The sequence below is a fragment of the Stenella coeruleoalba genome (assembly GCF_951394435.1).
Source record: "Stenella coeruleoalba genome assembly, chromosome: 5".
Lineage (NCBI taxonomy): Eukaryota > Metazoa > Chordata > Mammalia > Artiodactyla > Delphinidae > Stenella > Stenella coeruleoalba.
The window spans coordinates 72,719,998-72,742,998 of record NC_137150.1 but is presented as its reverse complement, the minus strand read 5'-3'; the positions used below and the strand labels follow the sequence as shown (position 1 = coordinate 72,742,998).

General features: G+C 45.2%; 1 protein-coding gene across 3 annotated transcripts in view; it reads left to right on the top strand.

The window, feature by feature from the left end:
* Positions 1-16,688, top strand: part of NRROS (negative regulator of reactive oxygen species) — a gene marked incomplete at its 5' end in the record, with an annotated part of 81,435 nt that extends 64,747 nt beyond the window's left edge. For 2 of the 3 annotated variants that reach the window (XM_079921736.1, XM_079921737.1), the window contains 2 exons: positions 10,323-10,443; positions 14,536-16,688. In XM_079921736.1, the coding sequence (XP_079777862.1) occupies positions 10,323-10,443; positions 14,536-16,506 (2,092 nt within the window). In that variant the 3' untranslated portion in view covers positions 16,507-16,688. The remainder of the gene's footprint in view (positions 1-10,322; positions 10,444-14,535) is intronic. The other variant, XM_079921738.1, reaches the window with a different exon arrangement.
* Positions 16,689-23,001: the final 6,313 nt, after the last annotated feature.

Genomic DNA, 23,001 nt, shown 5'->3' with positions numbered 1-23,001 from the left:
GGCTCGCGAGCTCTAGAGCGCAAGCTCGAAGTTGTGGCACGCGGGCTTAGTTGCTCTGCGGCATGTGGGATCTTCCCGGACCAGGGCTCGAGCCCGTGTCCCCTGCATTGGCAGGCGGGTTCTTAACCACAGCACCACCAGGGAAGCCCTCTAATTCAGTCTTGACACAACCCTGTGAGGTCAGCAAGGCAGCTGTTATTGTCAACCAGAGCCACCACAGGAGTGAAATGATCAGAGAGAACAAACTTATATACTGAACAGAAACAACAAGTTTGAAACGAATGCGTTATTGGTTGGGTGCCTATCCACAGAGAGTATGTATGTCTCTCTATACAAAGGAGACACCACCAGCCGCATAAGAACAAGGTGTTATCACCCCCGTGGGAGCAGATTTGCATCTTTTAAGACCTGTGGCCAGATGCAGCCTGTGTCTATGGAACGGGACAGAGTGACTTGACTTCTGTTGGTTCTAAAGGGCTGACCTTGACCACACAGGGAAGCTGGTTGACTCATTTGTAGCCCCGAGGAGACAAAGTCAGCAGGGTAGCACTCAGGCAGCGCTCCACACCCTGGCTGCCTGGCTTTGCTATAGGAAGAGCCCAAAGGAAGAAGAGCTGCTGTGGCCTCCAGCCTCCCTCCAGGTGGAGGCAGAGCCTCAACCTTTCCCAGACGAAGACTTTTCTCACAAGAGCCTTTGTGGAGCCTGGCTGACCAGATGTGCTAGGCTCCGAGTAGGAAAAAGAGATCTGGATTTTAAACTGGTGCTTGGAAACCATGGCATTGCATTCTCTGTGGCACCTTGTCCGTGTCACTTCATTTCTCTGGCCTGAGTGTTCTCACCTCCGAAATACTGGTGGATAGTCCCTTCAGAATGCTGCAGTTCTTCTCAAAAGGGTGGTCAGTTACAAAATTTGAATGAAAGTGCAGTTGCTAAGAGTCACGTGCCACAGAACTGTCCTTCCTCACATAAATTCTTAGGACCACATATTCAAGGAGCATTCCAACAAATTCAAATGATGCAACTCCTCATTTCTTTGTCCAGATTTAAAGGGGGATCCAAGTCCTGGAAGCAAATGCAAAGGGGCCCCAATAGTACAATAGGGAAAATACAAAACAGAATGTGTAGTATATTTGTTAAAAAAATATGCATGCATCTGCATGTGTGTAGAAAATACTTGAAAGGGTACATACATGTCAGCATCTCAACAGTGGGGAGAATTGCACCTGATATTTACTTTGTCCACATCTGTATTTTTGCTTCTTTGTATTTTCTAATTTGCCAGCCATCAGCTTCAATTACTATATTAAGATAAGCTTTTAAAGAATAGAAACAATCTATTATTAGCTAAAAATTAAAATATACGTCATAATCAGAGCCTAATAAATATCACTGAAATAGAGAATTTCTTATAATTACTTAGAATTGAGTTGATTGTGAGTGTGCTTAAAAGGATTACGTTTGGAGTCAATGGAAGAAAAAATATCACTGACTAATAACTAAAATAAGTTTTATTATACACACTACTTTTACTTTTCAGAGTCCAGGGTTTTAGATCTGGGGTTGCATATTCTTAGCCCAGCCCCTGGAAAGGTGGCTGCAAAGGTAAAGGAAGAGCCCAGGGTAAGGGGACACATGGAACAGGTTCAAAGCCTGGCTCTTATCTTGAGTACATCACCAACTTCTTGGCCTCAATATCCTCCCCAGTAAAATGGGAATCATAATGCCTGTGTTGCAAGGTTATTACTGTATTAACACAACTTTTATAACAAAGTTCAAAAAATAGTTTTTGTCATCATTATGGTATCCTCATCCCTGGGAGGCTGTCCACGTGCCTGTACTTTAACACACCTGGGGTGGCAGCTGCCTGTTTAGTGAGCAGGTTCCTGACATCTTTCTGTGTTGAATATATTGCTACTGAAGCATTTTTAATTGCTACACATTATACCTATTGTATAGCTGTATCATAATGTATTTAGCCAATCCTTTCATTGTTGGACTTTTAGATGATTTCCACCTTTTTATTTTTATCACTGAATATTTGGTATTATCACTGAATACAGCAATGAATATTTCTGTAAAAATATTTTTACCTACACTGTAATTCTTAAGTATAAATCCCTAGAAGTGGAATTATTGTAAAAAATAATGTTTTCAAGGTCTTTGATAAATCGTGTTAAATTGTCCTTCAGAAAAAGTGTGCCAATTTGCTCTCTCCTATCTGCAGGATATGAGACAATTTCGGGGGGCACTCAAAAGCCATTGTATTGCCTATATTTTAACAAATTCATTATTTTTTAAAACTTGAAGTATAGTTGATTAACTCTGTTGTGTTAGTTTCAGGTGTACAGCAAAGTGGTTCAGTTATACACATACCTATCTATCTATTCTTTTTCATGTTCTTTTCCATTATAGGTTATTACAAGATACTGAATACAGTTCCCTGTGCTACACAGTAGGTCCTTGTTGGCTATCTATTTTATATATAGTAGTGTGTGTTTGTTAATCCTAAACTCCTAATGTATCCCTCCCCCACCCTTTTCCTCTTATGGTAACCATACGTTTATTTTCTATGTGAGTCTATTTCTGTTAACAAATTCATTATTAAGAGAGGAAGCCAGAGAAGCAAATTACGAGGTCTGAATTCACACATCTCAGTTCTAAATGCTCTCTTGTTCCAATCCTCAATTTGCAAGTTCTTTTTTTTTTTTGCGGTATGCGGGCCTCTCACTGCTGAGGCCTCTCCCGTTGCAGAGCACAGGCTCCGGACGTGCAGGCCCAGCGGCCATGGCTCACAGGCCCAGCCGCTCCGCGGCATGCAGGATCCTCCCAGACCGGGGCATGAACCTGTGTGTCCTGCACCGGCAGGCAGACTCCCAACCACTGCGCCACCAGGGAAGCCCTGCAAGTTCTTTTTTAATGAGTCAATATTCTTTGCAAAATATAGGAATGTTTGACCAAAAATACAACTGGTTCTTTACTTTTATAACTATTCTGCATTTTCTTTTACATGTAATTCCAAAATCAAAATTTAAAAATCTTTGGATGCGAAAGTACACATTTTGTACATTTCTCCAAAGAAGATATAGAAATGGCCAATAAACACATGAAAAATGTGCAACATTACTAGTCATCAGGGAAATGCAAATCAAAGCAACAAAGAGATAGCACTTCACACCTGCTAGGATGGCTATAATAAAAACGACAGAAAATGACAAGTGTTGGTGAGGATGAGGAGAAATTGGAACTTTAGTAATGTTGCAGACATCACACACTTTACCTCTAAATAATTCACTGTGTATTTTATAAGAACAAGGATAGGGCTTCCCTGGTGGCGCAGTGGTTGAGAGTCCACCTGCCGATGCAGGGGACACGGGTTTGTGCCCCGGTCCGGGAAGATCCCACATGCCGCGGGGCCGCTGGGCCCGTGAGCCATGGCCGCTGAGCCTGCGCGTCCGGAGCCTGTGTGCTCCGCAACGGGAGAGGCCACAACAGTGAGAGGCCCGCATACCGCAAAAAAAAAAAAAAAAAAAAAAAATTAACAAGTAACTTATATTAATAAGATACTTTAAGACTATATTAATATCTTGTTTCCCAACAAATTTTCACTCTTTAGTTTTACCATCCCTTGTGATTCTTGCCTGTAGGGTGCACTTTGAAAAATACATTCTTGCATTTAGATTTCAGCTACTTTCTAATTTTCAGGTAGTATCATAATGCTTGAATGTGCTCCTTTGAAATATTACGTTCTGTTTTGTCTTTGTGTTCAAGCTTATCAAAGAGCGCACGTCCTGTTTTAGTTAGGTTCTTTTTGCTGCTAAGATGCAACTTTTGGGCCAGCCTATGGGGGTGGTGATGGTGGTGAGGTGCTATCATGAAAAACCATGGAGCTTGGAAATGAGCCCAGCCATTTTCCAAGAACCACCAGGAACCAGAGAGGCAGCCTTGAGCCCATCTCCCCACCCTCTCTCCCAGCCTTCGCAGTCCACCCTCTCGTCATTCTTCCTAGTCCATCTTCTCTGATCTTTGCCCTCTGTTGACTATCTCATTCCTTTCTTGTCGTCTAGCTTCTGCTTTTGCTTCCTCGTGGCAAATCCCTCAAAAATTCAACTCCACCTCCTCTCTCTGTGCCTCTTGGCTCCAATTTCCACTGCTAATTCCCTAATTCTCTCCCTTGTCTCTCTGCGCTGAGATCACTCATAGGGTGATGGCCACAAGTAAGGAGTGACCTCCCCTGGTCAGGTGCTTCCTGAAGGTTCTGTCAGCTTGGTGGAGGTCCAGGTAGTGGTGAGGTCATAAGCTTCTCCTGAGGGCTGCCCCTCCAGAGGGACTGTGGGTCTGGTGGACAGAGCAATTGACCTGGACAGTGGAAATTACAGTAGTACATCAACTGTGTTTCCTGAACCACAGTCAGACCACGTGATCTAACACTTCTGTGCCCCTTTCAGGTGTGAGAGATGCTGTCTGGAAGCTCTAGTTTGAATGTCAAAATGTTAGAATTTTCAGGATATTTTAAAGGTTTATGTGTAATGCATTTTAAATTTAACAACTGTTTCCTGAGTACCTTTCTGAGAAGAAAGTTTGAAAAATGTACATTCCTGGAAATTTGGGGATAAAAGATTACCATAATCCCTCTCCCTTTAGGAACTCCAACATTTATTTTATTTTTCCCATTATTTTTTAATTTTGAAAAATTTCAAATTTACAGGAAAGTTAAAAGAAAGTACAGTGCTAAATTTTTCTGTTGGTAATAATTAGCTTTAATTCTCTCTCTCTCTCTCTCCCTCTCTCTGTCGTTCTCACTCTCTCTCTATCTTTGTTGAGCCATTTGAAAGAAGGTTACATAAATTGTAAACATCTTGAAATTTCACCCCTAAATACTTCAGCATGCATTTCCTAACAATAAGGCATTTATCTGCATAACCACAACATCATTATCATACCTAAGAAAATTAGCAATAATCTGGTAATATCATTTGTACATAATATCACCTAAAAAGACATCACTTAGTACACATGTAAATTTCCCCAATTGTCTCAAATTTTTCTTTTAGAGATTTTTTAAAATCCAAAATCAACTCAAGGTACATGCATGGGATTTGGTTATTATGTTTCTTAGTCACTTGTAATCAGATCTCTCCCCTGCCTTTCTTTGTTTATCAAGACTGACTTTATTTTGAGGAGTCCAAGCCAGTTGTCTTGTAGGACATCTTACAGTCTGAATCTTTCGTTATGACTGGTTCTGGGCAAACAGTTTTCGGCAAGGGTACTACCAATATGGGACTTTGTGTTTCCCAAGGCCCCACACCTGGAGACTCAGGATGCAGGTGGTCTCATCATGGGAGATGCTAAGTATAACCATTTGGTGACAGTTGAGATCACTCTTTTTTTTTTTTTTTGCTAAGAATCAGAGACCAGGGCTGCTTGCCTGAGGCATTCAAATACCTCTTGGTAGCAGGAATTATTTGAAGTGGTCATAGACTGGGGTTTCTGTTCTTTATTATCTGTTTTCTGTGGTCTGTGACCAGCTGCCCTTCCCTTCCTCCCAGGGTCCCAAGTGGGATCTGCTCTTTTATTTTTAAACAAAGGCGGACTCCCTTTCTGTGGAGTCCTCTACCTAGCACCCGTGCCTTTTGTGTTCAGTGATGTCACCATCACACGTTTACACTCCATACTTGTGCAAACTCTGCTTCTAGAGATTCTGCCCCTCATCCCCTCCCCCCGCCCCACCCACAACCAGTCTATAAATATTTGTTTCTAACACTGAGAGTTCCCCACTTTCACCTGCAAGACCTCTTTCTTTAAAGCTTTTTAAGCTTATCTGATTATTTTGCAGAGAAAATTCTCAGTTACATGCTAATGTATGGATAACACTCTTAGCACTTGCTAATAGTGGCATCAGCAAAGAGCTTGCAGTCCCAGCTCTGGAGGCAGCTGCTGTAGTAGTAGCAGCAGCTGGAGAAGGTGGGGAGGTGAGAGGGAGTGAGGAGGTGATGTTCAGGGTGCCCCCGAATACTAGAAATCCAGCATCCTTTCCTGAAAATGAATCAGAAAATACCAACAAAGCAAAACCAAAACTCAGGTCAGAGTTACTCCTTAGTATTCCCAAACGTTGAGTGTGAGGATACCTTTTTATGGACAAAAATACCTGTAGATCAGCCCTTCCCTGATGGTTGTGTTTTACTATCCGCTGATAAAGACATTCCATGACAACAGAAACCTATTTGGAATTAATAACCCTTAAAAGAATAAGAGATATTAATATTTTTAAAAAAATATTAATAAGGAATATTAATACAGGAAAACCTACTTCTCTAACCTCCATGTGAAAAAAAATAGTGTACATGTGTGTTTGTCAGGGCTTCCCTGGTGGCGCAGTGGATGAGAGTCTGCCTGCCGATGCAGGGGACACGGGTTCGTGCCCCGGTCCGGGAGGATCCCACATGCCACGGAGCGGCTGGGCCCGTGAGCCATGGCCCCTGAGCCTGCGTGTCCGGAGCCTGTGCTCCGCAACGGGAGAGGCCACAACAGTGAGAGGCCGGCGTACTGCAAAAAAAAAAGAATGGGACTTACTATTTTCTGCTTCCACACTTGGAAAGAACTCTTCAACCTCTTTATCTGGTTTAAGAAGAACAGATACAAGCAGATTCTGTTAATGCCATCTGCTTCTCATGTCAGGATCTCAGGTCTTCTATGGGTTATTTTCCCAGTGGTCACCTAGACCAGGAGGAAACATGGTACTTTTTCAGACCCTACTTGGAAAATGGGTTGATTTGCTGTTCTTTTGTATTACTCTGTGGCTCCCACAGTGGTTCACAGCCCATGAAATAGGCACCCTTGGTCCAAGCCCTTTTAATTATAACAAGGGGAGGTTCCAGGTGACCCCATTTAAATTGTTAATGTCATACTGTCATGTGTGCTATCCGTCATAATTGTTCTTCATTCACTTCCCTTTCTCCGCCAAAAATGTATCTAAGATGAGAAACATTTGGCTTAAAAAATGGATGTATTTTTCAGAAGATATCAGACAGATAGGAATAAAGTGGGATGGTTACTTTTTAAAAAGCACACTCAAGCGTAGACGCTCTCATACATCTGGAGACACTGTTGAGTGGTCCTCGCCCAGCTGAGGGTAAGTGTGGGTGGAGGGAAGCAGTCCTGTGCACACAGGAGGGGGCTCATGGGATTTTCCAATGAGACTTGGCATCCCAACTGTTTATCTTGTACTCCTCACCATGCCGTGGCTCTGAGGAAGGCTTCTGCAGCCACACACCCCAGGAAGAGTGTTTCTCAACCTAAACGGTTATTATTTTGAAAGTCTCTTATTGCTTTTCAGAGTCATTACATACCTTTTTGTTTTGTATTGTTCCAAGCCCATTCTCACTTACATCATTGTATCCGTCAGGCTCCAACCAGGAAACAGGAACACACAGATTATTTAAAACAGAGGAAATTTAATGCAGGAAATTGGCTACACGTGATGAAAGAGGCTGAGAAGCCAACCGGAGTACAGACAGTTAATCCAGAGATTAGCAACTTTGGGAAGCTGCCACCTCCCCTAGGTAAGGGGAGGATCCTGGGAGGACTACCAGAGCCTGGGAGTCACCAGAAGAAACTCAAGGACTTCTCTAACCTCCCAGTAGTGCTCCCCATTGACCAAACCAGCCGGAGGCCAGCTGACACCCAGAGCCTTCAGAAATCAGTCCCTGCAAACCAGAGCTGGGTGGGGCAGGGTAAACTATGGCTCTGAGGACAAACTGCTCTCAACCAGCACAGTCATCTCTTACTGGGATTAGCCTTTTTTTTTTTTCTATTCAAATAAGTTTTTTCTGGAATTTATTAACGCAGAATTTGTAGTCCAACCTTCCCATGTAACTTTCACACATTTAGTTGGTAGAATGATTTACTCATTCTTCCACCAAATTATTCATTCTTTTCCCTTTTTTCTGTGGCTGTTCAATTACCTTGGAGATTACACATAGGAGTAACAATCACTCATCCAGCTCACTGGTGTTAAGAACTCATAAATAATAATTGTTATTAAGTACCTTCATAGTTGAAGCACTTATGTATATACTATTTGATTCTCATAAAAATTCTGAGTAGTTATTATTATCTCTGTTTTATAACAGGATTATCTGAGTCTCGGAGAATTTATGTGAATTGCTCAAGGACAAATAACAAATACTGGAGCCAGAATTCAAATCCTGGTCTGTCTGGTTCCAAATCCCATAATTTTCTCAGGCTGTCTCATGAGAGACGGAGTGCCCAGAGGGCACAGCAAGAGTTTTTCTGGGCTGGTTGACTGAGTTTAGGAGAAAATATGCTTTAAATTTGCAAAACTTTTCTTGTTGACCCAGAAATTAAAATTACACTCTGGGCATAATGGACACCAGACCCATCGAGCATTCCAGTCTGCACTCTAGACCTGAACACATCTAAACTCAATATCAATATACAGGGTTGACTGTTCTAAAAGGCTCAGTGTCACAGCAGCATGTACCATCCCAAGCCTGACAGAGGAGATGAAGGATGAAGGGAGTAAGTCCATGGTTCCCATCTTTCTGTCTCTCCTCAATTCAAACCCAGTGAAATTTGAATGTTGGACAAATAATGAATTTTTTTTAGTATAAGTATGTCCCAAATATTGCATGGGACATATTTACACTAAGAAGTTGTTTTTTGTTTATCTGGCATTCCAACAGCATCTTGTAATTTGCTAAGTCTGGTAACCTTATCTCAAGGTGGGCAGTGATCCTACCGTGTGTGTGTGTGTGTGTGTGTGTGTGTGTGTATTGGGAGTTCACTGAGGACAGGAGCCCATATGGCCCTGTTTTTGCCATCTGTGCCCTGTACATGCCATGAGGTAATAATTCCTGCACAGGTGCAGAAGTAGAAGGAGAGCCTGGGAAGGGGACTCCCAGTGTCTGGCAAATATGGCTGAATTCTGAATTGGAGGTTCCCTCTGTGGTAAGGAAAGCTGGCCTGACCTGAAGTGAAAGTTAAAGCTGACTTACCTGGATTCACTTAGCTTTTCTGTTAGTCTTTCACTGGTGAGTATTCAAATCTGACCAGAAAGTTAAAATTAGCCTTAGAGATGTGTAAACTTATTCAAAGAAAGGGAAAGAGGAAGGGGCTCAAGATGACTAGATGCGTCAGGCAGAAATGTCTGTGGGTCCCACGGAATAGGTGAGGAGTCCATGTTAGCACTGGAACTGCTGGCCCAGGAGACAATTCAAGGGCAGACCCTGTGGTCCTTCCTGTGGTCCTTCCTGGGGGGATGTCAAGGAGAGGATGGGGCAGGCAAAATGCTGGGACCAGGCTCTTGCCTCTGATTCTGAGGAATGCAGAGCTAGGAGGGGATGCCACTGGGCTATAAACTCTCCCAACAAGAGGGTAGTCAATTCAACAGCGCCTACTGGGAGAGAAATTACCCTGGCTTGGGGGTGGGGGTTCTGGGGGCTACTTCCAGCCCTGCCACTAAGTCGATCTGGAACCTTGAATAAGCCCTTACTACCTGTGGCCTTTTTATCTTTGGCCCTGTAAAAATGTGGCAGTGGAGGGTATATTGCATTTCCATTATGGTTTCTCTTAGTTCTAAAATTCTATTGGTCTATGTATAATTTTATGCCTTCTCATGACTCCAGTTGTGTGCTCACCGGCCAGGTAAGAGAGCCGGTAACCACACTTCATCAATAACCCTTATTGTATCTGAAGATTGCTTTTTCATTTTTCCCTCAGCATTTTCCCTCATGCAGGCAAAATATCAAAATCCTTTTTTCAAAAATCTCTATTCAAATGAGTTAATCAGTGAGGTCTACTCTTTTCTAAAAGCCTCATGTTGACACAGCAATTAGTAACTCTATGAGACCAGAGGTTACAATTAATGTTTCAATCCCAGTTCACTATTCATTCATTCAACAGATATTTATTGAGCTCAGGTGATGCATGGCAGATTTGAGCTTTGAGAGGAACATTTCAAGAGAACTATGAAACATGGCAAACTCTAGGTGAACTGAGACCCAGTTCCTCAAATGATTTGCTTCTCTCTTCTGTTGCTGGACTCTTGGGAGTTTCAGGTTCAGCCACCTGCCCATCAAATGGTAGAAGCAAAATGAAAATGAGTTCTTGTTGACAGTTGAGTGAGAGGTTAAATGTGTTGGCTAAGTTGAGGTATTTGAATAATCTGTGGGTTTCCACCTCCCTGTAGCCGTGGGCCTCCAACAGCGGACATACTGAGAACTGGCTCTTTCTCCCGGGAGCGCATAGCATCCCTCTGGGATATCCTTCTCTTACCCGCTTCTTCCTTGCCCTCTGTCCACAGTGCTGCACTTGAGATGGAGTTACTGCCCCTCTGGCTCTGCCTGGGTTTTCACTTCTTGACAGTGGAATGGAGGAATCCAAGTGGAAATGTCATGGCCACTTCCCAAGGGGGCTGTGAGTTGGTGAGTTTTCCTGGGCACTCCAAGTTGTCTGTTGCTCCTGTCCTGACGAGGTTGGGTCCATTTGGAAAGCTGATGGATTGTCAGTCAAGGAGGGAAGGGAATGGATGAGTCTGAATCACTCTGTACCTACTTACCACGATGCCATGTGCAAGCTGCTCTTTAATCAAAGGTAAAGATGATGCCTGGGAAAGGCCCTGCCCCACCTTTCTCATACCTGCTAAGGACAGGTGATCCCAGAGACAGGCCAAGGTCAGCCACCTGGAACAAGAACACCTTGTTAAGAATCTGGATGATGGAGCTGCACGAATGGTATCAGAATCTCTTGGTGGGCGGGAAATATTAAAGTTGAAGAAGCCCTGACTCAGAGTCTGTGTGTGAGCCCATGGCAAATGCTTAACCAGCTGTACTGAAGAGCACGCTGCCCAGGCTGCCCTGCACAGCAACGTCCTTGACCACGCTCAGGCTTACAGCAATCCGGGGAGAGATGCCTGAGCTTTCACGGTTCACCCTCTCCAGGGCTTTCAGCCTATATGTGGAAGCAGACTTGGCTCCTAATAACTGAGCACTCTCTAGAAATTTTCTCCTTTGCCTATAACTTAGTGGTATTAAAAGTTGAGCAACATACATTTAATGAATATTCCTTGAGCCGTGTTATATACTGGGCACTGGGAAGACAAAATGGATGTCAGGGTTAATAACATTCAAAAATGTGTTCTTAAAGCTGATGAATCTTAAAAACCCAGCTGGTCGTGGTTCTTGACCACTTTTAGTAACCTCTAACCACTGCGCTGAAGTCGACTCCGGTAGGGGGTAGGGATTGTGAGCCAGACCAGGTTTAAATCCCAGCCCCACCACTTACTAGCTGGTGACATTGGGCCAATCTGTGCTTCAGTTTCCTCATCTGTAAAATATGTAGGTAATAATAGTACCAACCAATAATACCATAACACTGGGCTGCAATGACCACTAAATGAGTTAATGTGTGTAAAGCACTCAGAACAGTGCCTTGTGTGTAGTAAGTGCTATGTGTTTTATCTACTGTTATTATTCTTTTTTGCGGTACGCGGGCCTCTCACTGTTGTGGCCTGTCCCGTTGCGGAGCACAGGCTCCGGACGCGCAGGCTCAGCGGCCATGGCTCACGGGCCCAGCTGCTCGGCGGCATGTGGGATCTTCCTGGACCGGGGCACGAACCCACGTCCCCTGCATCAGCAGGCGGACTCTCAATCACTGAACCACCAGGGAAGCCCTACTGTTATTATTGTTGTTAGTCTCTGTCATACAAACGTCCATTATTCCCTTACAGAGACAATGGAAGATTAACTTCACAGTAGCTAATTCAGGAGTTACCAGGCATAAGAAGAGGAGGGAATAAGGCACAAGTTCTTTGACAGCTTGCAGGGTTCAGGCTAGACTCCCTGCCTGACCCTCTGCGGCCTGGTGGGCAGGAGTAGGGACTCGGCTACCAGTGAGATCAAAGAGTGGCTTTCCAGTGCTCTTTTGAATTGAGGGTTGAGAGTTTGAAAGTCCAGCTACTTTCCAAAGCCCCTCCTTGCATTAGCCATGCAACATTATCACGAAGTGTATGTGGTAAGCTTTCTTGGGCTCTGATGGCCACATGGACTTTTTGCAACACGTCAGTGGGGCTGCAGGAATTGCAGAGACATGTCCCCAGCAACTGCAGCAACTCTGGTGAAACAGGGTCTTACAGCTTGAGGAAAGCCCCTAACCACAGCACTCTCCAGTCCCCACGGGGGGAAGACCAACACTTACTCAAATAAAGAAATACATCTTGTTTCTGTGTGGGGAGATTCAATTTTGTAAAGATGTCAGTTCTCCTCCAAATTACTCTGTGATTATAATGCAATCCCAATCAAAACTCCAAAGACTTTTTTGGGGGGGAGGGGAGGTGTAGAAAGAACTAGAAAAATTCATTCTAACATTCATCTGGAAATTAGATATAACTCAAATGCTCAACGATAGGAGATTAACTAATTAGAGCATGCTAATAATTGTTCCAGCAAACATTTATTAAGCATTTATGTGACAGGTTCTATGTTAAGTGCTTTACATAAACAATCACATTTTACAGGTGGTGTAATGAAGGTCCCAACTGGTTAGGTACGAGCCCAAGCTCACCCATTTGATAAAAAGCAGAATCAAGATGGGCTGATCGTAGAGATCTGGCTCTTAGCCACTGTGCTATTCATGCAATGAACTAATATACAGTTGCCTAAAAGAATGTGATCAAATTTACTTTTATTGCCAAGGCAATATATCTATCACATATTATTAATGGGGGAGGGGAGGAAGTTGCTTACTGAATGGTTTGTAGAGTACAGTCTCATTTTAAAATGTTTTTTAGTTTTTATTTTATTTTTAAAATTGAAGTATAGTTGATTTACAATGTTGTGTTAGTTTCAGGTATACAGCAAAATGATTCATATGTGTGTGTGTGTATATATATATTCTTTTTCAGATTATTTTCCTGTACGGGTTATTACAAAATATTGAGTACAGTTCCCTGTGCTATACAGTAGGTCCTTGTTGGTTATCTATTTTATATACAGTAGTGTGTATATGTTAATCCCAAACTGCTGATTTATCCCTCCCTAATGGTAACAATAAGTTCGTTTTCTATGTCTGCAGGTCTATTTATGTTTTGTATATAAATTCATTTGTATCCTTTTTTTTTTTTTTTAAAGATTCCACATATAAGCGATATCATATGATATTTGTCTTTCTCTGTCTGGCTTACTTCACTTAGTATGATAATCTCTAGGTCCACCCATATTGCAAAGAAAAATTTTTTTAAGTTAGAGAATGTCTTTGGAAAAGAGTCCAGAGGAGATGTAACAAAAGGTTAACAACGTTTCTTTGAAGGAGAGGCTGAGGTTACTGAATAGTTTAATTTTCATTATTTCTATAGTGGATCAATTTTTAATTACGAGAAGTTTTATTTTAATAATCAGATAAAGAACTTGGGGTTCCAAGAGGTTAATTCCTTGCCCAGAGACCAAAGCTAATAAGTGTCAGAGCCAAGATTCAGACTTGAGTCTGTCATCTTTTCCAAAGCTGTGCTTCTTCCTCTCTCTCAGGAGTTTTCTTCCCTGTTCCACTACTCTGCTTGCCCCGTGGGACTGGGCCCACAATTTTAGGCAATCACTGACTTGTTGTACTGACCAATCTGTGGAAAGAAATGCCATTGCCCTTCCATCTCATCACTTAAAACTTTTTTCCTGGACACCGAAGGGATACCCTGTGGATGATTGCTTTTCCCAATCTCGTAGAAAGTGGGCTGAAGGAAAGTATCCTGAGGCTTGTGTGATTCCTGCAGTGAGACCAGACCCATCCGTCCTGGCAGCTTTGCCACACAGTCGCGGTAGAATGGCGTTCAGGAAAAGCACTGGATTGGGCAATAAGACCTCTGGGCTCCGGTCCCAGCTCTGTCACTGGCTCTTCACCTGTCCTCTCGAGACCCTTTTACTTCTCCGTATGATTCAGGCTGGTGATGAACTCTCACGTCCTCTTGAGCTGTAATATTTATCAATGGAGAGCGCAGAGGAGCCTCCCAGGCAAAATTCCTTCAGGTAAAATGAAGATGCCACAGTGCTGCTGGTTCTTGGGCAGCGTCCCTGTTAAACACACAGTGTTATGATCATAGCGATAACAATGCAATAGTGACCATTTGCATTAATAGCGTCCACTGTGTGCCAGGCACTGTGCAGCCTCTTGCCTAATCTCACTACAATCCTCTGAAGTAGGTGCTAACTTTGTCTCCATTTTTCTGAGGAAACAATAGATTTAGACTAAATTATTTGCTCAAGGTCACATAGGGAATAAATGGCAGAGGTGGGATTCAAACCCAAGTAGAGACCTGATCCTCAGTTCCTCTCTGTAGTTAACACCAAACTGCAATACCATGGTCAGCACTCAGCACCCGATGGACAGGTTGTCAGATCTTCTCTAATATGCTGTGTGTGTTGAGTGAGGCCTGGAGCCTTAGTGAACAGTCTGATGAGTGAACTAAGTTTCTTTACACAAACCCTCACCTCAGAGGCCCCCGCCCTGCTGACGTGTGTTTTTGGACCTAGCTGGATGGAGTCGCTGACTGTCGAGGGCAGAACCTTGCTTCAGTGCCCAGCAATCTCCCGCCATCCTCCCAGACACTCCTGCTGGATGCCAACCCTCTCAAGACCCTATGGAACCACTCGCTGCAGCGTTACCCTCTCCTGGAGAGCCTCAGTCTGCACAGCTGCCAACTGGAGCACATCAGCCGTGGCGCCTTCCAGGAGCAGGCTCGCCTGTGCAGCCTGGCACTGCCTGACAACTCACTCTCCGAGAGCTACAAGGAGACGGCAGCTGCCCTCCATGGCCTGCGGGGTCTGCGCAGGCTGGACTTGTCAGGGAACTCCCTGACGGAAGACATGGCGGCCCTCATGCTACAGAACCTCTCTTCGCTGGAGTCCGTGTCCCTGGCCAGGAACACCATCATGAGGCTGGATGACTCTGTCTTTGAGGGCCTGGGCCGCCTCAGGGAGCTGGATTTGCAGAGGAACTACATCTTTGAGATTGAGGGTGGTGCTTTCGATGGCTTGCCTGAGCTGAGACACCTCAACCTGGCCTATAACAACCTTCCTTGCATTGTGGACTTCGCCCTCACCCAGCTGCGGTCCCTCAACGTCAGCTACAACGTCCTGGAGTGGTTCCTGGCATCGGGGGGAGAGGCCACCTTTGAGCTAGAGACGCTGGACCTCTCTCACAATCAGCTGCTGTTTTTCCCCCTCCTGCCTCAGTGCAGCAAGTTGCACACCCTCCTGCTGCGGGACAACAACATGGGCTTCTACAGGGACCTGTACAACACCTCGTCCCCACAGGAGATGGTGGCCCAGTTCCTCTTCATGGACGGCAACGTGACTAACATCAGCACCGTCAACCTCTGGGAAGAGTTCTCTTCCAGTGACCTCTCTGATCTCCGCTTCCTGGATATGAGCCAGAACCAGTTCCAGTATCTGCCAGACGGTTTCCTGAAGAAAATGCCTTCCCTCTCCCACCTGAACCTCAACCAGAATTGCCTGATGACGCTCCACATCCGGGAGCACGAGCTGCCAGGAGCGCTCACCGAGCTGGACCTGAGCCAGAACCAGCTGTCGGAGGTGCACTTGGCTCCGGGGCTCCCTGGCTGCCTGAGGAGCCTCCGGTCCTTCAACCTGAGCTCCAACCAGCTCCTGGGTGTCCCCACTGGCCTTTTTGCTGATGCCAGTAACCTCGCTACAATCGACATGAGCCACAATCAGATCTCACTTTGTCCCCGGCCGGGGGACTTAGACCCCGGGGGCACCCCCGGCTGTGTGGACTTCAGAAATGTGGCATCTTTGAGGAGCCTGTCTCTGGAGGGCTGTGGGCTGGGGGCACTACAAGACTGCTCGTTCCAGGGCATGGCCCTCACCCACTTAGACCTGTCTGGTAACTGGGGGCTTCTGAATGGGAGCATCGCCCCTCTCTGGGACATTGCCCCCACGTTACAGGTCCTGTCTCTCAGGAACGTGGGCCTCAGTTCCGGCTTCAAGGAGTTGGACTTCTCTGGGTTTGGGAATCTGAGGGACTTGGATCTGTCGGGAAATGCCTTGACCAGTTTCCCAAGGTTCAGGGGCAGCCTGGTCCTGCAGACCCTGGATCTTCGCAGAAACTTGCTCACGGCCCTTCCTCAGAGGGCTGTGTCTGAGCAGCTCATGGGGAGTCTGCGGACCATCTACCTCAGTCAGAATCCATATGACTGCTGTGGGGTGGAGGACTGGGGGGCCCTGCAGCGCCTGCACACTGTCGCCGACTTGGCCATGGTCACTTGCAACCTCTCCTCCAGGATCATTCGCCTGACGGAGCTGCCCGGAGGCGTTCCTCAGGTCTGTAAGTGGGAGCGGGTAGACATGGGCCTGCTGTACCTCGTGCTCATTCTTCCCAGCTGCCTCACCCTGCTGGTGGCCTGCACTGTCATCTTCCTCACTTTCAGGAAGCCTCTGCTTCAGGTAATCAAGAACCGCTGCCACTGGTCCTCCATATACTGACCTGGCTACGTGCCAACATTAGAAACTTGGTCTGTACACGTAAGGACACTTTCTCTGCCAGGTTTCAAGATCTGGTGCAGAGGACAATCTGAAGAACTGAGGTTTAAATTAAGGTTTAAAATGTTTCCATCCCTTAGTTGTCCCAAGTTCTTCCTCTATCATTGTGATGCATCCTCAGTCATCCTGGTAAAATATTTATTAAGTGACATCCTATGAAAATAAAAAATGTGTCTTATAAATATTTTTTAAATCAAATGCAGCTTGTGTTTTTTTCTTTCCTTACTTTTTTCTTTTTGGTCGTTTCACTTAGATTATTTTTGTGCCCTTCCCTTGGTGACATCCATGGAACAGGTGAGAAAGGGAAATCGTTCAGTGCTACCCTACGGCAAAAACCACTCCAAGAGCACATCCTATGGATGGCGAGAGCCAGTGTTCTGAGGGTTCCCCAAGGACAAGTCTTTCAGAGCCAAGCTGGGTAGTCTGAGATGGGACCTCTCGCCTCCTGCCTGGGCTTGCATCACCGCTGCGGCCAGAGTGGGCCTGCGGCAGAGTCCTCTCTGGGGGCCCTGGTTCCCGCCTGGAGTCTCCAGCAGGCAAACCTGACCCTTCCATGGAAAAGTTAAGAGAACAATAACCGAGGGCCCTGAGTTTATTCAGGCAGTCACTGAACGCTGGGCACAGTCCTTGTTCTAAGGGAAAGTAAAGAGGACTGCAGAAAGGAGGGAATTCTACTAACTTGTGAACTGCCCCTACTGTCCACAAAACCCACAAACAACTTCTTAGCAGATGTTCAGTATCTGTACTCACTACATTCCTAGTTTCCTTTCTCCTTCCCTCCCCTCAGTGAACGATTTCTATGCTCCTCTCTGAGGAAAAGATCATAAAGACACAGCCCTTTTGGTAGTTGAGAATTTACTCTGTCCTTGCCTTTTTATCCCTGCTTACTAAACCATAAAGGGCCTAATGCAGGGGTGGTGTGGGGATGGGCAGGGGATAGAAATCCCACAGGCTGATTACTGTTACCCTGAAGGCTAAGTGTCAACAGAAACGTTTAGGCAAACCAAAGTGATAAAATCAGTGGTGTCACTTTGGCAAAGCAGTAACTTCCCTGGAATGCTCTACAAGTGTAAACAAGGCCCTTTCAGCCAGCTTCCACAGTCAATAGCATTAATGTCAGCCCGTGTTAGCTATTGCTCTTATTGTGGCATCATCTTTCCTGTCATCGTATCTCTCTCCATCATGCACTGCCCCAGCCTAGTCCCTTGGATATCTGTCCCTCGAAGCGTCTGCCCAGCGTCCTTCTGGGCAAGCCCATCAGCTAATGCCCGTAAGAACAGACTCTCCTCCGCCATCAACAAAAACTCTTTCCCGGGGTCCTGCTGTTTCCCAAGGTGACAATTAGCTAATTAGACAAATGAATCTATCTGTGGCTGGTACGTGGAAGGCTTCTCTTGAGTTAATGTTTCACCCCCTGTGTCAGCCAGTGTTCTTAGCTTCTTGCAACTAAGGATGACTCTGTGTGATTTAAGCAGCATGGGGATTTAGTAAAAGGATACTGGGAAACTCTAGACTCTCTGGGAAGGCTGAGGAAAAGACTAAAAATGGGCAGGAACAGGAGATGCTACACAGCAGTGGGAACCTCAGCCCAAATCACACCATAAACAATAATTGTGGGAACAGGACTGCAGCCTCTCCCTACTGCTGGACACCACGGTCTGCACTGCTGCCACTGACAGCTCGGGACAGGGCCCCTGGCACAAGGCTCACCGCCACTGCTGTCACCTACTGCCGAGTAAGTGCTCTCCCAGATTCTGCTCTCCTGTGTCATCAGCTCCACATGCACAGTCTGGAGCAAGTGGACCCGGCTGGTTGACCTCAGCTCCTGTGCCCCTGCCCTGGCAATAGAAAATGGGCTCTGCTTCCTATAAATACTCATAAGGGGTGAAGTTCTCAAAACAGGAAGGGAAGTTAGATGTTGAGAAGACAAAAGAGAAAGACAAATATGCACCACACCCTTTTAAGTAGCGTGTACATTGTAGCAGAGGACTTCTTGAAGCAAATTCTTTGCATAAAAAAGTGACTCAAGTGATGAAAACTTCAGACAGATCCTCAGGCCAGCAAGGGAGATAGTTTGGGGTCAGGCAGGCCTTTTGAAGCCCCTCCAGTCATACCATGTAGCTCGCCACCCATTGTACCTGTTTTCAGGCGCCAGCCTTGCAGGATGGAGCAAACTGAGAAGACATTAGGACAGAACCCTACCCCTGCCTGTGGCAGGAACTTCAGAAGGCTGTAAGCTTTTCTTAGTCTGCTAGTTCATCACTAGGGTCCAAAGGCTGTTTTCCAAGTTTATTTCCGTGTAGTAAGAAGAAAGGTAAGAGCAGGGGGATTTCTGCCTCCAGTCCTGAGCTGTGGTTTCTCCAGCAAATTCTGTACCTTTGTTCTGCTTTTCCCACCTCTACCTCCACCTGCAGGAGAAGAGTACACTCTGATGTCCACTCTGCAGGTGCCAGAGGGGGAGGACCCACAGAGCCTGTCCCCAGAGTTCCCTGGGGAGACCAGCATGGTGTCTGCCTAAGTTCTCCCATACAGCCAGATAGAGCACCAAGCGATTCTTCCTCAGTGGGTGGGAAGTGGGGGCCACCCCCGGATGCCACAAGCCAGAGTATTCAGACAGGAGAATATTCAGAATCAAAGATAAATAATGTCAGAGTTTGGACTGTTAGCATAAGTAACAATAGTGTTGATTTTGAAAATCCCATCACAAAACAAAATCTTAAGGCTTTTCTAGAAGCCCAAAATAAGTTATTAGGTTATTATTGATAATAAGTTATCAAGTTATTGATTTTTTCAAGGACCCTAGTTGCGAGAAATTGGATCAACTATAATCCTTGGTTCATATCACTGGTCGTCTTTGGGCACTGCTGGTCCATGCATGGCCCACTTTTATCTATGTGATGTGCCAAATTTCTTCCATTTGCTTCTCTAGATCCATTCTCTACCCTTCTCTATCCTGCTCCAGGAGGCTGACCTCAGTGGGCTCCCTCTGGCTTCCTATTGTATTTAGTTGAGAAGGAGCCTTGGTAGATCGGAGAGAAGGAAGAAAGTGAGGCCAGAGTCTTCATTCTCCTGACCCCTCCATCTGGATTTGTCTCAAACCAGCTGCACTCACAACGAAAGCTCACATGCCTCTCAAGGTGGCCCTTTCCACACACACCTCTGCCTTGGGCTTCTAGGAACCACTTACTTCACGGGTTCTTTCTTTCTGGGCCTAGGGACGGGGAACAACTCTGGCATCACCAGCCCTGTGTGATTGCATTATCCCTTGTGGTTTGCCTTTCTCTGCCCACCCCTCTGTAAACAGTCCCTTTATAAATCCTCCTAGAGTTATCCTTGTTTAAATGCAATTCTTACATTCACCTAACTGGTTCCTTCTGGAGCCCTGGGTGAGTTGGTTGTTTATTCAGTAATACTGAGCCAGAGAAATGCTGGTACTTGTATCCGGGCGCCACAGACAGCTACGAATGCAACTGGAGGTATAAAGGCAAATCGCCCAGAGATGGTTGTCCCTCTGATTCCTATGGATGGGCACCTCATCATATTACAAGTAGTATATTTAAATGTAACCCAAATTGGAGAGGGAGGAGATTCCAGCCTTGGACCGTCTCTAAAATAATGTTGTGGTTGCGATGGCATGGGGCCAAAGGAAACACAACAGGTAGAGAAAAAGTGTTATAAAGAAAAGAAAAGGATTGGTGGGAATGTAAATTGATACAGCCACTATGGAGAACAGTACGGAGGTTCCTTAAAAAACTAAAAATAGAATTACCATATGATCCAGCAATCCCACTACTGGGCATATACCCAGAGAAAACCATAATTCAAAAAGAGACATGCACCCCAATGTTCATTGCAGAACTATTTACAATAGCCAGGTCATGGAAGCAACCTAAATGCCCATCAACAGATGAATGGATAAAGAAGATGTGGCACAAATATACAATGGAATATTACTCAGCCATAAAAAGGAATGAAATTGGGTCATTTGTTGAGGTGTGGATGGATCTAGAGACTGTCACACAGAGTGAAGTAAGTCAGAAAGAGAAAAACAAATATCATATATTAACGCATGTATGTGGAACCTAGAAAAATGGTACAGATGAAACTGGTTTGCAGGGCAGAATTTGAGACACAGATGTAGAGAACAAACGTATGGACACCAAGGGGGCAAAACCGCGGTGGGGGCTGGGGGGGGGTGGTGTGATGAATTGGGAGATTGGGATTGACATGTATACACTGATGTGTATAAGATTGATGACTAATAACCTGCAGTATAAAAAAACAAACAAACAAACCAAAAACCAACTAATACTAAACTTTCTTTGGGTTATTTGTATGGAAATATGTTAATATAAATGTTTCAGACATTAAAAAAAAAAAGAAAAATACTCCCCACTAACCAGCGTCTTCTACTCCATCCTCATCAACAATTACCAAGCCTTTATTTTGTGCTAAGTGCTTTATGTGGAATATTTCACTTAAATTGGGAAAACCCTAGGCTGAGAGCAGTTCAGATTTGCCCATGGTCACAGAGAACTGTGATAATGACATTTAGCATTAGGCTGGAGAAGAGACAGCAGCTTCAACAACTTGATCATCTCTATCAAGTCTAACAAACTGTCAGTCTAGAGCAATCTGTAGGCAGCTGGTTGTTACTGAATAGCACACATTTGCTGGTAAAATGGCAAAAGTGCAAAGGTTCATATGGTGCAGAGGTGAGGAAGTCCAGAGTAGTTGAAGGTCACCCATCCTTCTGAGGCTGTTCTGAAGGCAGCAGCAGGGTTTGGTGACAGCCTGCAGGTAATTTACAACAGAGGAATCTCACTCAGTTCCTTCCTCCTCCAGTCAGTCATGCAGCATCTTCCCACTCAACCATAAAGACAAAAGGCTGAGGCAAAAGGATTCTAGTTTTCACCATGATTTTAAAGGTTCATTGTAGGGGAAGGGACTGACCAGGAAACTATCTTTGCCAGGGAGGAGACCATTTCTGGGATAACCAAGTTTTTCAAATGCAGAACCCAACTTTTATAGATGCATTTTCTCTGGGAAGAAAGGTTAGGTGAAACATCAGTGGACATGGTACTCCCTCAGAGACTTAGGAGTTCTTAAGACACTGACCCATTCACTCTAGGACATCTGAGAGCTCAGGCAGTTCTTGGTCTTAGCGTTAGTTACCAGGAGTAGTAGACCAGGGCCAGCTAAGCCCCAGGAAAGGCTGCAATTCACGGGCCTCGACATTCCAGATGGAGTCTCTCTCAAATTACACTTCTCAGTGGTCCTTAAAAACTGTCTTCAGTGACTGCTCCCAAGAGCTGCTTGCATCTTTCACACACAGGCTAGCCACGGCTCTCGTTTTAATTTGTCCCATCGTCATGCCAGTGCAATGACCATTCTCGGCAGCATTTTGGCTGTTCTTGGTCCTGTGGTCATTCCTCAGGCACTCAGTCTTGTACTCGCCCCACCTCCAGAACCCTTCATATGAAAAATATGGAAACTAGATTCCAAACTTCGGTTATATTTAACTCTTATCACTGGACACACTGAGTTTGTAACAAATAATCTGCCCCTCCCCTGCTGATTTCAAGGGTGTTTGGCTTATAAAGGGCAACCAACAAACCATTTTTCATTTAAGAACATGCATAGCAATACTGATACCAGTGGAGTCCGTGTCACAATGATTCACGCTTAATAACTTTAGACAACCGTATCACACGTGTTTCTGAAACTGAGAGAAGAAGTTTCAAAGTCTCAAAATCTTTGGAGAAGTGGCATTAGCAGAACGCAGTTTGACAACAATCTTTCCCACAGAGCTCCAAAAAACGTCGTCAGAGAGGTGGGCATGGGGAAGGTACAGGGCCAATCCAAATTTTAATGCGGATAAAATTGGCTTGAACACTGGAGTGGCCTCCATAGTGCAACCCTGATAGAGCCTGTGAGGCTCCGAGGAGAAGGGGGGCCACACGGGGAGGACACGGAGAGTGAGGGGGAGGGTCATGCGTTCTGGAGGGTGGGTGTGTTTTCTTTCTTTTCCGGCTACTGTTATCAATGTGGTGAGTACATCCCTTCAGTTGAATGCCCTGGAGAGGAAGCCCAGGGCTTCCTGTTGTCTTACCAGTGCTGCAAAATGCAAGTTAGAAATAAAGAAAAAAGGGAAAAGGGCAGGGGGGAGTGGGAAGCTCCTCTGGGTAGGTCAGGGACGCCAGCCTCCACGAGGGAACCCAGCTCACCTTTTCCTTGAGATGTTGCAGCAAGGGCACATCCTCAGCTGCTTCTCAAATCAATCAGGATCCAGAAAATAGTATCTCTCCAGAAAAAGGACATTTTTGAGCAACAACAGAATAGATAAGAAGGTTGGAGACCTTAAAAGGAAGGATAAGGTAATACGTATAGAGGGATACTGCCAAAGAAATATACTTCTCCCCTGCTTAATGCCCTTAA